The 17213-nt window shown below is 30.2% G+C and overlaps 1 protein-coding gene across 1 annotated transcript; it reads left to right on the top strand.

The window, feature by feature from the left end:
- Nucleotides 1-354: 354 nt before the first annotated feature.
- LOC131602503 (glucosidase 2 subunit beta-like) lies at nt 355-15522 on the top strand. Its single transcript, XM_058874633.1, has 17 exons — nt 355-697; nt 797-913; nt 1020-1115; nt 1515-1754; nt 2489-2718; nt 3174-3272; nt 3402-3494; nt 13000-13309; nt 13393-13497; nt 13585-13686; nt 13774-13831; nt 13952-14020; nt 14160-14247; nt 14690-14751; nt 14867-14918; nt 15000-15084; nt 15160-15522. The coding sequence occupies exons 1-16, from the start codon at nt 589-591 to the stop codon at nt 15060-15062; spliced, it is 1893 nt and encodes a 630-aa protein (XP_058730616.1). The 5' UTR covers nt 355-588; the 3' UTR covers nt 15063-15084; nt 15160-15522.
- The last annotated feature ends 1691 nt before the right edge of the window (nt 15523-17213 follow it).

Below are 17213 nucleotides of genomic sequence, written 5' to 3'. Positions count from 1 at the left end.
ATCTTTCATTATCTATAACTAATAATAATATTTAAATAAATTGAATCTATTTTTATTATTATTTAAATCAACATAAGTAACACAATTTTTAAAGAATTATAGCATTCATAACCAGACAATGAGAGAAATAATAGTATATGGTCATAATGATACAAAATTTATCTAGCTTAAAAGCATTTCATTTACAGAAAAAATCTAGTACGCCAAAAATACGTTCCTCATTCTTTTTTAGTTCAAGAAAAACACGTTCCTTTTACTCATAAATAAATCAGTATTGCGTTACATAACAAAAAGAGTTTGTAAAAGAAAAAAAAAGATAAATAAAAGAAAGCAAATCAACATAAAGTTTTTATTTTCGACAAAAAAATTTAATTTCTCTACCTACGCATAAGAGAAAATTTAGTCGAGTTTCACGATCCTCTTGAAATGACAATTCTGAAATCTAATTTCACGAGTCAGTAGCAGTCGCTGCTCGCTAGTGTTCGAAACGGAACTCGCCATTCTCCTAATTACACCCCCTCCCCAGAAATCAACACCAGTTCAATTTCTACACTCACTTTTACCATTTCAACACTCGATCTAACTAACATGAAGCTGCGTTTTCCAATTTTCCTCATTTCCCTCCTCCTCGTTTTGCTCTTCTCATTCTCTTCTTCATCGAAACCCCTAGACCCGTTCCTCGGAATCGCACCCCAAGGTTTATCTCTCTCTGTTATGATTTTTCATTTTCACATTATCGTTTTTTAATCTAAATTATTATCTGTTAAAAGACTTGAAATATTATAAATTATCGCAGATGTCAAATATTTCAAGTCTCATGATGTGATTAGATGTAGAGACGGATCCGCGAATTTCAACAAGGATCAGCTCAATGACGATTTCTGTGACTGCCCCGATGGAACCGATGAACCTGGTTTCCTTTTCTATCTCTTTTTTATTTACAAATGGTTTTTGATTTATTTGATTTGTTTTGTATTGGATCATTGATTTTGATTTTTCTGTGATTGTTGTTATTGTAGGTACATCTGCATGTCCGCGTGGGAAATTTTATTGTCAGAATGCTGGGCATGCGCCTGTGTATCTGTATTCCTCTCGAGTTAATGATGGAATTTGCGGTGAGCATTATTTGTTTTGATAAGTGCATGATGTAGTGCTTAGAGTTAGTGCTTTAGCTAGGGTTTTGAATAGGGGTTACGGAGAATCGCGGTTGTGTCGTGATGTTTGACATTGCAGAGAATTGCGGTCATATGCGATGAATGCATGTCAATGACCTTTGTTTGAAACTGTGTCTTTAGGTATGAAATCAAAAATAGGGAAAGAGGGGAAAATAAATTGTTAGAAGGAAAAACAAAATCCATATCAAATAGAGGTAGAGGAAGACTAGAAAAACTACAAGAGAAGTTATTAAGAAAATCCATTATGACCTCTGTAGTTTGGAGTTTGGACTGTTTTCAGACTTTTTTGTTTCATTAGCTCTGAAGTTACTTACTTCACTTTCCTGTTGTTGTGTGTAGATTGCTGTGATGGAAGTGATGAATATGATGGTCAAGCAAAGTGTCCAAATACCTGCTGGGAGGCTGGGAAAGTTGCTCGGGATAAGCTTAAGAAAAAGATTGCCACATATCAAGAGGGCGTCAAATTGCGAAAACAAGAAATTGAAAAAGCAAAGTTATCATTGGAGAAGGACGGTGCTGAGCTTTCAAAATTGAAAAACGAAGAAAGTATACTTAAAGGGGTTGTGAAACAGCTAAAGGGTATCGTTTTTTTTGTTCTACCCTTTCTTGTATGTTGAACTTAAGGATATATAAACTACATTAATTGTGTTAAAGGGTATAGCCATAAAACAATGATCAATAGATCTTCTATAAAAGAGGATAAAATGCAAAGGCATTGTATTCAAATGTGCTCGTGACTAATTTAAAATTGCTATTTTCTATAATAGGTTTGTTTTGCATTGGTAGGGTCAAGTGAATGTATCAGGAAATCCAATTAGGAATGCAAGAATGTAGTTATTGTTATGTTTAATTTGAAGTGATAGCTTAGACACCTTTGTTGGTTTACCATAAAACCTTAAAATGCATGAAAAACTGACACCTCTGAAAAAAGCCATGTCTGGGATATTCTGAACCATCTCTTTAATTATACATAGGACCACACCCAACTATTTTCAATTGAAGACCCACTAGTTATGACTTATGACAAAGTAATCACTATTATCACTCTGTTTTAAGTTTTAACAAGAGGGGAGGCATTTTTCACTCTATGGTTGAGGACAGGAAATCATTTTCCATGTTCTGAAAGGCAAGATCATATAACATATTCGACTATGAAATTACAGGTTACGTGCTATGTCATAAAGGATGTGAACTTTTGATTTGGGTGATAAAGGAATGCAGTGATATTTTTTGAAGATTTGTCATATGACGTCAATCTTCTATCCTATCGATGGAATTCTTTCTTTAACAAACTCTTTTTGTCTCCATTACAGACCATAAAGAACAAATAGAGAAGATAGAGGAGAAGGAGCGTCTAGAGAAGGAAAAAGAAGAGAAGCTGAAGAAAGAGGCTGAGGAGAAGGCTAGTGAAAAAACAATTAAAGCTGATGAAGAAGATACAGAACATGAAAATGAAGCTCAAACTGATTCACACATTGAAGACAGTACTGTGGCAAGTAATTATGATAAAATTGGAGTTCAAGAGGATTCCCTGGTTGATCAGGTTGGGTTTTATCAGCCATTAATACTTCAACTTGACTGTATAATCAGAATAAGCCTATTAAAGAGTTTTGTTCTAACTTTTGAACTCATTAACAATCTGGAATCTAGCTAATATCAAGTGACTCTATGTATATATGACTTTCCCGATCTTTTATTATTTATTAACCCCTTAGAAGTTAGGAGGTTTACTACGTTTAAAACTGTACCTATTTAAACATGCAAGTATGTTGTTATTAGAAGAAAGAAAGTGTAATTTTGTTGCTATTTTTCCGTTTTATTGTACTAGCAAATGTAGATAGAAAATTAACCTTTTTCCACCCATCCATCTGTGGCATTGAAGCAGACTATTTCTCTCACTCTGTTCTTAAGCTTATATGTGTGTGTGATTGTGTTGCACCACTCAATATGTGACTAGTGGTTTAGTTCATCTATTTTAACATTGGAAACTATTTACAGGATGAAGCTGGGGAAAAGCTAGCCGGCACACTTGATAATGTTGTTGAAGCCACTGATGCCCCTGGAAGTGAAGGATCTTTGCTTAATAAAGTGGAAGAGGTGCATAGAGTTTGTGGATTGCAGTCTTTATTCTCTTAATTATTGTTATTGAGGTGGCATTTTTTGCCATGCGTGTTCATTAGGTATGAAACTTTTTCAACATTTTTACTCTGGTTTTCCTGATTGTAGAATGCAAAAGAAGCTGAGAGTGAACCCACTGTTGAATCTGAAATTGATTTGACGACTGGAAAGACAGAGTCTTCTGGCGAAGTCATCGATACGGTATCTGCATTGTTTATACAATCATAGCTTGACTGGAATTTACTTTTATTCTCGTCTCATAGCTAATTGTTCAATTGATTTAGACTGCATGATTCACTTAATCAACAGTTATTAGGTCGTAACAAGGTACTACTACTGATAGGTTCTTCTATTTTTGTTGGTTGTGTCATAACTTCCCCAAGAAGAGTCAGTTTTATGATACTAGCACTCAGCTATGCATAGGTACGGGTACGATATCTGGTACAAGTACGGGTACTGGTTCGATACGATATTTAAAAAAAAATCAAGGTAACGGCTACGGCAATAAAAAACAAGAGTTTCTCTATAAAATGTACTAGTACTTAGACCCGTGCGAGGCACGGGTTAAATATTTTTTAAATAAAAAACTATATTTTAAAATACTTATAATTTAAAAAATTTACGTATAGTAAGATTACTATTGTATAAATAAAATATCATTGTTATTAATAATATAAATAAAAAAAATTTATTTAACTAAATTTATTTGTAAATTATAAAATAATTTAGACATTTCTAATTTATTAATAACTTGTATAAGTTTTAAAATAAAATAACTCGTTAAATAATTGTATCAACAATTGACTTTTTCTCGTTTATAAAAATATTTGTAACTTATTCCCTTTTATAAAAATAATTGTAACGTCAGTTAACTTTTTTCCGTTTATAAATATATTTATAACTTATTACAGTTTATAAAAATAATTGTATGAACAGTAAACTTTTTCATGTTTATAAAAATATTTGTAACTTATTTCTGTTTATATAATTAAATTAATTAATTAATATTTTAAATGTCTCCCATAAAATTAAATATGAGTATTATCAATTAAATAATAATTAAAAACGATAGTATAAATCTTTAAATTGCATAAAAGAGTTTAATATATAAGTATTGACACTGGGAAAGTTTGCAGAAGAAGGAAATCAAAAGATAAAAAAACTTCAAATCTATTTGGAGGACCGCGCATCGCTGTTTGCACGGGTCGCGCAATATATTTATAAATAGTAAATAAATATAGTATAGTAATGGAGTCTTGGGTCATCGAAAATGTATATTTTAATAGAAAAAATAAATGAAATAATTAAATAGTCATCTACCCGCATTCGTACGGGTTGCACAATATTGTTATAAATATTAAATAGTAAATAAATATAGTATAATGGTGATTAAGAAATGTATATAAAAGATAAACAAATTAAGTAGTCTTGGTCCGTCAAAAATGTATATTTTAATAGAAAAAATAAATGAAATAGTAATTAAGTAGTCATCTATCAGTCTAAAATGTATATTTTAATAGAAAAAATAAAAATAAAAATTAAATAATCATCTACATGTACGTTCACACGCGTCGGGTAGTATGAAGATTAATATTAGTATATTAAAAAATATAAAAAATATATATTAAGATAATTAAATATAATTATATGAATGATGCGCCTTTTCATTGGACCTATATATTTTTTATATACAATTTTAACTTCATAGCCTTGTTTTTTTAAAGAAATTTTCAGCTATTGAACTAAACTTTCATTAATTTTCTATTGCAATTTATACTAAATTTTCATTAATTTTAGCAATTTTTTAAAATTTATACTAAACTTGCATTAAGTTTCTGTAGCAATTTTCACAAATCTTATAATTTTAACATCTTCCATTTATCTTAATAAAAATAAGCTATTTTCCGTAATAAATATCGATAATTATTATTAACACACATTTATCATAAAAAATTAATAATAAAGGGCATAAAAATAATTGGCTAATTAGATTAATTGGATCATACAAAAAAAATAAAAAATATTAATAGTAAATAAAAATAAAATAAATATTAATAATTATTATTAATAATATAATAAAAATTTTAATACTAAAATTAGTACAAAAATTAAAATGATAAATATTAATAGTCTTGTACCGTAGTCCTCGTTAAGAAAATATGATTTTTTCAAGGACGGCTAGTTAATATTCAAAATTTTGATGTGATTTATTATTGTCAGATTTATTATTATATTCTAATTTTTTATTGTCATTCAATTATTGTATTCTAATTTTTTATTGTCATTCAATCAATATTTGCATACTGTCATTTAATAATTGTCTTTTTTAGAAAATAATATAGGTATTTGTCATAGGAATTGAATGATAAGTTTATAATTGCCGTTAAATTAAGATTTTCCTTTGTTATAAATATCATTTTGTTTTTATTAGTATACAAAAATAACTTAATTATTGAAGAAGAAATTAAAAAATAATATATTATTGAAGAATAAATTTATTAATGAAGTGAAAATTATTGTTTTTTTAAGTAAACAAAATATATATTGAAGGATAAATTAATTATGAAAAGAGAGATTATAAAATAATATATGGTAAATTCTTATTTACCCAACTCAAAAAGTTGGGTAAGGTTACCTCCTTTGTAAAATGCTTTGAAAACAACAAACAATTATAGTATTTAATTAATAATTAAATGTGTTAAAATTAAATGGTATCATGTGATTGGTTGGAGGTACACTACCCAACTTTTTGTGATGGGTAGAGAAGTTGTCCCCATAATATATTATTTAAAGGTAAATCATATTAATTATTGAAGGATACATTAGAAAATAATATATAAAATATATAATTTTTTATTTATAGCAAATATACTATAAATATCGAACAATAAATCATGTTATTCTATATATAAAATATTTACTTATAATAAATATGTAATAAAACTATATAATAGACACATGGTTAAATATATAATTATCGATTTTATTCTATTAATTAGATTATATAATATTTATTAAATAAAAAATTTATTTATTAACACGAGTCGTAAAAAACAAATCAAATTAAGATGTCAGTTAGTTTATTTTATTGATTTTATTCTATTAATTCTATCAAAATATTTATTTATTTTTACATATTTTATTTTTTAATATTTATTTATTAATAACTATTGCCAAAATGAATTAATTTATCAATCAAATAATAACATAAAAAATAGATACATATTTTTTAATTTAAAAAATAAAATCTATTTATTAACGTGTAGTACAATTCTATTTATTAATTTATATTATTAATAAATAAAAATACTAATAAATAATATCATTGAAGCATCATAATAATTATTTATTAACGTATATTATTTTTTAATATTTAATTTATTAATTACAATTTCAAATACCAATTTATTACAAACACATATTTAATTTTTTATATTTAATTTTTTTTATTTATTTTATTAAGACAAACTCTCTAAATAGAGGTTTCTTAACATGTCCTTAGAACACATGTTAGCATTACCCTTTATTAAATACTAAAAATCAAGTTTGACAGTTTTTGAAAAGTTAAAATAATATCGATTTCAAACAAAAAATAATAATGAAATAACACTTTCCATTTACTAATTTAGTGTATTGAAAATAGAATCCCATTAAATTTATCATTAATGAAATAATGAAATAAATATAATGGAATAACACTATTTATTATCAAGCCTTCCTAATATATTTTTTTTAAGAATCCCATTAAATTTATCATTAAAACCATAATTCAAAAATACATTCAAAAATCAACATATGCAAGTGACTCAAAAGCTGCTTGTGATGCATGGCCTACATCCTTATTCTTTTTTCCTTCATTAATAAAATCATGGTCATTCATCATTTATGCATTGATCACAATCCACAACAACCTCGTTAAGTATGCATACATTTTATGGTTAACCAATGAAATAAATAATGAGAATTACCTCCAAGGCCATTTTATGCACTATATACATATCTGTATGATATATATACCCATACATTAATTATCAAGAACAAAAAATGTCACATGATTTGAGTTAATTTGAGTTTAGAAAGAAATCATAAAAGTCTCTAAATAACTTAATTTCAATATGTGCCCAAATTGCAACTTCAAAATACCATATCCCGTAGCCCTTCCTCTAAAAATACTTGTTTATCATTAACCATTGCAACCTCACCTGCACAGACACACCAAATGTAAAAGATTGTAGAAAATTTGAAACTGATCCAGAACAAAGCATAATTATAATTTATAAATAAATTTTTGACTTTAGCTTATGCACTTATATACATAGTTGAATATTCTTTCATTATAAATACATTTTTAACTTTAGCATAAGCACTTATATACATAGTTGAATATTGTTTCATCTACTATACAATGACTCTTTATTTATAAAAATATTAAAATTAAATGTTTTATACATACCAACACTCATACCACTGTAGACTGTTGGGATGTAGCCGCAATTGATTGTTAGAGTGTTGTCATTGAACCACCTTAGAAGTTGTCATCATCATTCTACAGAGTGTTGTCACAATATTGTCGGAACTCGGTCTCTAATCAATCATGCAACAACATAAAAATGAAAATGTATCAGGAAGTAAACACAAAACAAAATAACAACACATCAAACTTGAGACCAGAACTGTGAAACTGGGAAAGAAGGAATGTGCAACTTCGATTTGATAGGGATCAACTTCGACGGTGATAGGATGACAACGATGGTTTCAACCATGACTGTAAAAAATGATTCAAGATGTAGGGTTAGTTAGAAACGGCGAGACGCGAAACAAAGAGAGATGAAAATGAAAAGAAACTCACTTGAGTCAAGAGAGTGCAGTCGTAAAACACTTACAATGCTCTGATTTGCAAATGAAAGGAACCGAAGATGCAGAATTGAGAAATTTCTCTTAAGGATCCTGTCCAATAGCCCCAGGTTCTTGGTATGTTCATACAAAAAGAATGAAAGCAACCATTTAGGGTATAAAATTTTGGTGTTTCTAATTGGAAGAAGCTCTGAATATTGGAGGACTGATTCATGGATAACTTACTTGAAGAAACAAATCTGATTTCTCCCACCCCTCCCTTTTAGATTCTTGGGCGTGTGAATGTGAGAAGTTTCTCATGCTTCTCATTTATTTGTAATTGTTTGGAATACCTAAGGTGAGAGTAATAATAAGATTCCAAAGGTGAGAATAATAATAAGCAGAAACATTGGTAATGACAAAAAAAAATCCAAATAACGTGTTTCCAAAATATTATAAATATTATAAGATGCAAAGTATCTCATTAATAATTAACCAATGAGTTAAAGAGTTTTAATGAATTTTGGATGACTAAAATAAATACTCTATGAAATTATTTAAAAAATAAAATAAAATTATAACAATAATAGTAAGATTTCTTAAAGTAGAAACTATTAAAATAGTAATCTGTCTAGAATTGTGCCACTTGTCAAAATTGCCAATAAACTCATTTTGCTTTATTATTATGTATGATAACAAACACATGAATGAGGCTTTTATGCCTTTTATTTGATGTATACTAAAGACTTGTGTAATGCTTTTACAATAAAGAATTAACATGGCTGTTAAATCGAAGAGAAAACCTTTGGTTGTGATTTTTGGGGTGTGTGTAATGAGGAGGAAATCAAGTTGTTATATAGTGTTTTTGAAGGTGATTTGGAGATAAAGCTTTTGAATATTGGATAAGGATCAAGATTGTTCATGTACCATTTAAACTAAAAAGAAAAAGCTTCTCTCAAAAAACTCCTTTTGGATTCCCAATTGATACTAATAATTTTACATCTTTCAACGTGACTATTGAATAGTCATGTAAAGTGTATTGGGTCATCATAAGTAATTAGGAATTAACAAAATAGTTAATTATATAAACTTTTGCAATAGATGTTTCATATTCACAATGGATGCTTCATATTCCCAATGGCCCAACCATTTTTTGATTTCAGGTAAAAATTTAAAACAAAACATTAATTATTATATTTAAAAAATTAAAAAGTTATTTTAAAAAAAAAGTTTCTTTTTATAGTAACCTCACAAAAGATGAGAATCGATGTGAGCATGACACTTGTCAAAATTGCCAAAACTCTCATCTTGCATTATTATATTGTATGATTAAGAGAGAACTAAATTGTTCAAATCACAACAAGACATCGCAATAAGAAAGTTTTTAAAGTAACATTGATGTTAAGTTACAATAACAAAGAAACTAAATTATCAATAATATATTCTTTGATTCAAAAAAAAAAAAAACAAAGAAACTAAATTGCATAAATTGTATTATATTAATATATAAAAAACCACAAAATTTTACTCGAAACAGAAAAATGAGGAAAAAGCAAGTACCATGAGTACGGCACTTTTACCGGTACCTGTACTTAACCATTTTAGAAATATCCATGCTTCAGAGGCACCCAATCGTAATGTAAAATCAAGATGAAGTGAGATGCAATGAATGGTCTCAGAATAAAATCATTTCATTGCCATACAAAACAATTGTTCTTGAATTTTTTATCTAGTATAGTATTTTTCTTACTCAATAATTATGATATCTAGGATACAAGATCAGTGGTTGCAGAACATTTCTTGTGGAAAATTGTTTCACTACCTTTGATTTCTCAGATTTGGATGTAATGAAACACTAGGGCTGTTCTTTCAGATTTAAATATATTGCAGTTTCAAAATGCAAATGAATAGTTGACATTTGAAACAATACCCCTCCTGTGGTGCTTCTAATCATCGGATATAACAAAGTTGGTTACTAATGTTATCATTCTTATACATTTTAAAAAGTTAATGTTATCTTGCTTAACTTATTTTATGTATTATATTATATGGTTATGCATCATTGCAATTACTGGCTTTAAACACTTTTTTATTGGGCCTTTGCTCCGACTATTTTAAATTTTTGTGTTCTTCGATTTATTTTTGGCCCAACTGTATTATTGAGGGTATGGCATTATCTTTTTGTGTATTTATTTTATCTTAAGGCATTGGTCTGCTTTCAATTCTTCCTGACTGTCTTTATGTGTAATCTAGTGTATTTAGCTACATAGATGCCCGATACGAAGGTAAAAACTAAGCCTTATCTTGTCATAGACGTTACACCTCAACAAAGATATCCTCAAAATCAAATAACTTGTGAGCAGAAAGAACATATCATGAAAGTGTCTGCCTTCCTTCACGGAAAGTTACCATTGTGCGTGTGTGTGTGTGTTAGGAACCAAGGAATTGAATTCAAAGGTAATAGCTATTTTATCGAAAGATCAAGAAAGAACAAAAGATAGAGAGAGAATAGGAGAGAAGAGAAATATATCCTCCAAGGGTCTCCCCTTCTATAATGGAGTCTACTATATTCACAAAAGTTTACAAATCTAAATGACTCCCTCAACATCCATGTATGCTCCTATTTATACATGAAACTCTTTTAACTAATCAATTAACCAACTAACTTCTCTAACTAACTCCTCATTATCCTATATTGTTACTAAATCCACCTTTACCGCATCATAACATACTCCTCATTATCCTATACCCTAACAATACACCCCTTCTCAAAATAACATCATCCTCAAGGTTGAAATCTACGAAGTTCTTGTTTCATGGTTGTTAAAAAATGAAAAAAAATTCTCCTCTAGGATCCCACTGTTGGGAACTTAACGAGCCAAACTCTGTTTCAGATCAGCCAGTTTCAGATTTTGAAAACACCGGGTCTTTGCTGGTGCATCTCTAATTTTGATTACAACCTCGATGTCAACCAATGATTCTTGATCTCCAAAAAGTCATTTTCATTTATGTCTCGAGTTAGAGTTCCTTTAGAAAGAACAATAGAGGAAGGGAGTTTATTTGTTCCTATAGTTTTATTGATAGAAAAAGTAAATGATACACGAGAGGATACTATAATAGAGAAAAAGAGTATATACGTTTCTATAGTTTTATTGATAGAAAAAGTAAAAGATACACAGGAGAGGATACTCTCCTTACGCCGGTTTGAAGCCAGTCAGAAACTAAGATTTTCCATCGATCCTTTCATTGGGAATGGAAGTCTTTACTTATAGACTTCTTGTACACAAGGATTAAGGACAAAAATCAAGAACAACTACCCTAAAAACAGAAAACAAAAACTCACTATTATTAACTAAGGCTAGGGAAAACCTTACCGATTCCCTTTATTCCTAAATCTTTTCATGTGATAGACCATTGTGGGGTTAGTCTTTACATTATTATTCTTATCATCTCTATCACCTTGCTCCCAAGAATCCATTATTTTCTCATCATTTCACATCCGTTTATCCATCCCTTGATCCTTTGCAATTTTGTCTTCTACATTTCCTTCTCTCAGAATTTAGGTTGGGCCGCCTAACTCATCCCTACAAAATTGGCTTGTTGGATGAGGATTGCCTCCATTTATAAACGCAACACATGCCATATCTCTAAGCAATGTGGGACTAAATCCACCCCTCAAACCCAACACAATGAAGGTGGTAGGGGCTACAATGAAGACAATCAAAATGCCGCAATTAAGGCGACTAGGGGCGGACCTCAATTAAGGCAGAAATTCCAACACAATGAAGGTGTTGGGGGCTACAATGAAGGCAAGCCAAATGCCACAATTAAGGCGACTAGGGGCGGACCGCAATTTAGTGCCTTTATTAAGATACTCAATACCAGCGCTTGGAATTATTTAACATTTACAGTAAGAAGCAATAGTATTAAAGGGTCCCTTTACCCAATTTCTCACTTTTCGTGAAACAAATAGTTTCGATAAACATTTACAATCATATAAAAGCTTTCAATTAAGATAAATTCAGCAACTCACCTCTATGAAACACCAAAGTCTATTCCAGTTTCAATGGATAGCTTCTATTGACCAGCCTTGAGAGTTGTGACATCCAATAATTTGCTGTCTCAAAATTTAACTTAAAAGCTTAACCACATTTTCTTCGTCTTCAAACACTTTAACCGCCTCATTAACTATTTGAGCTGATGATGAACTATATTATAAGAGTGTTTTTGCATCAAGATAAATACAATGGTTTGTCATGTGTTTAAAAATGCTACTAGCTTTTGGTGCCACAATATATAATCAAGCCATCATACCATCTTAGAATTTGGGTTGAGCTTCTAACTCAAGCTTATAAAACTGACTTGTTCGGTGAGGATTGTCTCCATGCATAAACATTTGTTCAAGACATATCTCATCCGGTTTTAGACTTTTATCACGCTTGGAATGTTAATATGAATGGTGGGTGGTCCGACAGAGACCCCCTGATAGCAGGTGGCCCAAGTAGTCTTGAGTAGACCGATACCATCTTAAAATTTAGGTTGGGCTTAACTAAACTTTACAAAACAGGATTGTAAGTTGAGGATTTTTCCCACTTACAAACATTTGTTTAGGTCATATCGCATCCGATGTGAGACTCTTTAACAAGTCTTAAACACGGTCATTTTTAACGTCTAACTGCATGTTTTGTGCCCTTTAGAACTCATCTTCAGGTCTTCTGATATCCTTTCTCTCAGGGGAATTCTTCTTTCCTATTTGAACTGTTAAATTGTACGAAGTTATGTATATTAGTTTAGTTCAGAAATAACTTAACAATATTCCTCCACTTTTCTCATCTGTTTTTTCTTTTCTCTTTGCGCGTATATATATCTTTAGGGTAAAGATGTATCTGAAAATACTGATGGATTATCAAAGGCAGAATTGGGCAGGCTTGTTGCTTCTCGTTGGGTCAAAGAAGATGTTGGTGCAAGAAGTGCTGAAGCTGACACTGCATTAGACAATGAAGATCAGGAAGATATTGCACACGGAACAACTAATGGCGAGAGTGAAGGATATGCTTCTGAAACTGACGATGAAAACAACAAATATGACGAAGATGTAAATGACGACGAATTTCAAGATGATGAGAACGATGACCTTAGTTCCTCATACAAATCTGACATTGAGACCGAACCAGACTTGTCAGGTTTGTTATAGATATTACTACAAATGTTTATCAAAGTGTGGTATATAACAGATTTGTGATTAAGGTAATTCAAATGAACTCAGATGTTAGCACAACAGTTGATCCTTCTTGGTTAGAGAAAATACAGAAATCTGTATGGAATATTTTTCAGTCTGTCAATATATTCCAGGCACCTGTGAACCAGTCAGGTACACATTAAACATTCCAGTGTTCCACTACCCATATATTTTTATCCAGATTGATATAACTTACACCTTTTTCTTTGGTGGCTTTAGATGCTGCTCGTATACGCAAGGAATATGACGAATCAAGTACTAAGTTGTCTAAAATACAGTCTAGAATATCAAGCCTGACACAAAAGCAAAAACTTGATTTTGGTTAGTATATGCTGGTAACATTTGTATTGTAGAGGTTTTAAGTATGGATTTGGCTTGAGTAACTGAAGCAAAACTTCAATGCTACAGGTCCAGCAAAGGAGTTTTATTCATTCTATGGTCGTTGCTTTGAGAGCAAGCAGAACAAGTTACATTTTTTCTTTCCTAACAGTTTTTACTTTATGCTGTATTTGGCATTTTGTAAATCTGAAAGTTAGATACTCCTCTCCTTTTCATCTCACTTTCTGGGATGCAAATTTTTGTTCAGGTACACTTACAAAGTCTGCCCCTATAAACAGGCTACTCAGGAGGAGGGCCATTCCACCACCCGTTTGGGGTAAGGTTTTGGTAACTAGTTGATAAATTTTAGCAGACCGCTTTTCTCCAGTTCAAATTAATTTAAGCATCAGTTGGTGAAAACAAACAGTTTCATATTCCCTGTAAAAGAGATGAGAGTAATTCAGTTTTCTTTTCAGTGGCTGGGACAAATTTGAGGATTCATACAAAGTAATGGTGTTTTCTAATGGTGATAAATGCTGGAACGGTCCTGATAGGAGTTTGAAGGTATATAGGTTTTTGAATTTTAAAAATTATGCATCATTTCTTTCAGTTTTGAGAGGACGATATTGCATCTATTCATTCTAAAACAATTAGATTCAAATATACTGGTATGCTACTTATAGGACTATTCTGTTTGTATTCTTTCTAAAGTAATTATATTCATTTGGGTTAGATGCATAAGTGTTTGAGACATACTTAAGAGTTAAGAACTTATTAATAGATATCTCAATTCATTTTGGGTTTGAGACGTACTTTTGGTGTGTTATAGTTGGTGAGCCTTTTGCAACAGCAGTTAAGTTCAATTTCAGTTTCCTTACATTTCCCATAAAAAATAATCATAATAAATTAAATTACTAGACTGTGGAGTTTCTCATGGAAATAAAAACATGAAAGGTGGTTCAGATTTGTGGACGGTCAGTAATTAATGGCTGTTTTTTTTGAACAGGTCAAGCTAAAATGCGGGTTGTCGAATGAGATTACTGATGTAGATGAACCAAGCCGTTGCGAGTAGGGATTGTTATTTTTTTTTCTCTGCTCCTTTCCCCATTTTTCTTCCTTTTTGTCAAATTTTTCTGTCATGTTTTCCTTTCTCTCATTGCTGCATCTCATGGACCTATGGCAGGTACGTAGCTTTATTAGCTACCCCAGCCCTTTGTCAGGAAGAAAAGCTGAAGGTATGTAAACTGATTATTACATGATAATTAATATTGTCCTTACCTCAATATGGTATTAATGGTGACTGTGGAACGTAACAGGAATTACAACACAAGCTAGACTTACTGAATTCAGAACAACCAGAAAGCCATGATGAGTTGTGAAAAACCAGATGGAATTTAATTGGTAAGTTTACTGGCATTGTGATTCCTTTTCTTTAGTGATTTGAATCCCGAGATGATCAAATTTTACTTCGAACAGATAGTATGAAGATCGCGGAACAACCGAAGAAATCGTGCCCTTAAATTTTGTATGCTAGAGCTTACCCATATTTGATATTGGTTGAGGTTAGGGAGGGGCTAGGACTAGAAACGAGTTGGGAGTCCTTATGGCTCGTGCGGTTTGGCAATATTCTGATATGACTAATTCCTTAGCACATTTTTCTTTTATTAAAATCACAATGACTACCTGGTATGTGACTCTCCTTCAGACTGTCCATTCCATTTTCAAAGGAATGATCTTTATACTATTCAATCTACTAGACGGCCAGAGGTTCTAAAACAATTTTTTGTTCAAATGAGTTGACATTATTAATATTAGATGGCCTAGTGGTTTGAACTACCATCTTATACCGTTTTAGTGTGATTTGTAGTTTTTTCATATTTTGTTTTCTTGGACTTGTGAACGGGTTCAAGTTATTCTGCTGCAAATAGTTAAATAATGGGGAAAGTTCTTTCACTGAATTTTCAGACGATAACGAGTTATCGGCTTTTCTGAAGTGATCAACACATCTATATAACCTCTATTTGAAACTACGGGTGTGCATGGTTGGTTATTTTTAAAAATCAAATCATAACCATTTTAAAACCATTTAAATGGTTTGGATTTATAACCATATCCACATTTTATTTAAAATTGGTTATAAAACCGGTTATAAATTTGGTTATGATTATATAACCGATTTTTAAAAAAAATCCAGTTTTAAAAATTATTTTTTCCGAAATTTCTTTTTCCAAAAAAAAATAATTTATTTTGAGAATTAAAATATTTGGATTTGGATATTAATCGGGTTATTACCAAATCCAAAATAATTTAATCGGTTAATAACCATTTAATTATATCCAAATTATATAAGCGGATAACCAAACCATTAATAATTAAACCGGTTGTTAATCATTTAATTATATTCGAATATTTAAAAATAATTTAGATTTGGTCATGAATTTGGGCATCACAACCGGATATTTTGTACACCCCTATTTGAAACTACATTTTTCTTGTGTCTCAACAAAGCTTCCCATTTTTCAATACTAATTTTGAATTTTATCTTAACTAATAATTTATTAAATCAGATGCCACATCATCGCATTAATACTTCAACTCTCCTTGTGCCTCATCACTCATAGTATTTATGTGTCATATTCCTAAACTCATCTTTACTTCTCAAAATGTTAAAGCATTTATTTATTCTCTATTGGAGATTATACCTACGTTCAAACACTAACAAATGTGAAAATATATTAATCTAATAAAATACTTTTTATATTTGTCTTACAATAGTTTTTTAATTATAAAAATAAGAAAATTAATTTTAATATAGGTTTAAATAGTCTTTACATCTTCATGTAAGTTTGCATGTTTTTTTTAGTTCCTAAATCATTTTTTTTATGGAGTCCTTAAATGTTAGTCGTTAACGTTACCAATCCGTTACAAAAAAGAGGGGGTGGAAAACGTCCAGTGACATAGGAGGACGAAATTAAAAAAAAAGTAATTTTACAAAAACATCTTTCTCAATTCATTTCCAACTTTCATTTTTTCTTACCTTTAACTTCCATTTTTTTCCACCTTCACCTTCATATTATGTTCTGCAAGCCGATGAACATATGAAAAAAAAAAACAGTTTAAAAAAATTTCGGGTTTGTATGACGGTTGGGGATGAAGATATGAACACAAACTCAGGATTCTGGATTAAATAGTCATTTTGTCCTTGTAAGTTTGTATGTTTTTGGTTTTAGTCTCTATAACCTACTTTTTTTTATTAGTTCATAATTCTGGGTTTGCATTCAAATCTTCATCCCCAATTTTCATAAAAACTCAAGATTTTTTCAGATCGATGAGAACATATGTGTTTGTTTATGAGGTATTTATGTATGATTATTTAGTGATTGCTATATCTTTTATTGCACCAAGGTGTATTTATCAAATGAACATAGAGTGAAAATGATATGTGCTTGTTTTAATACAATGTGTTTTTAACCAAATTTAATAGAGAACTTGTTTATCGATTAGATTGTAAATACTAAATACATACAATT

The sequence above is a fragment of the Vicia villosa genome, linkage group LG5, assembly GCF_029867415.1.
Source record: "Vicia villosa cultivar HV-30 ecotype Madison, WI linkage group LG5, Vvil1.0, whole genome shotgun sequence".
Classification (NCBI taxonomy): domain Eukaryota; kingdom Viridiplantae; phylum Streptophyta; class Magnoliopsida; order Fabales; family Fabaceae; genus Vicia; species Vicia villosa.
This window is presented reverse-complemented; position numbering and strand designations above follow the sequence as displayed.

Coding starts and splice junctions, on each gene's coding strand:
- LOC131602503 (XM_058874633.1), top strand. CDS start 589: ATGAAGCTGCGTTTTCCAATTTTCCTCATTTCCCTCCTCCTCGTTTTG. Junction 13,687..13,773: donor AAAGCAAAAACTTGATTTTG/GTTAGTATATGC, acceptor TCAATGCTACAG/GTCCAGCAAAGGAGTTTTAT. Junction 14,752..14,866: donor GATGAACCAAGCCGTTGCGA/GTAGGGATTGTT, acceptor GACCTATGGCAG/GTACGTAGCTTTATTAGCTA.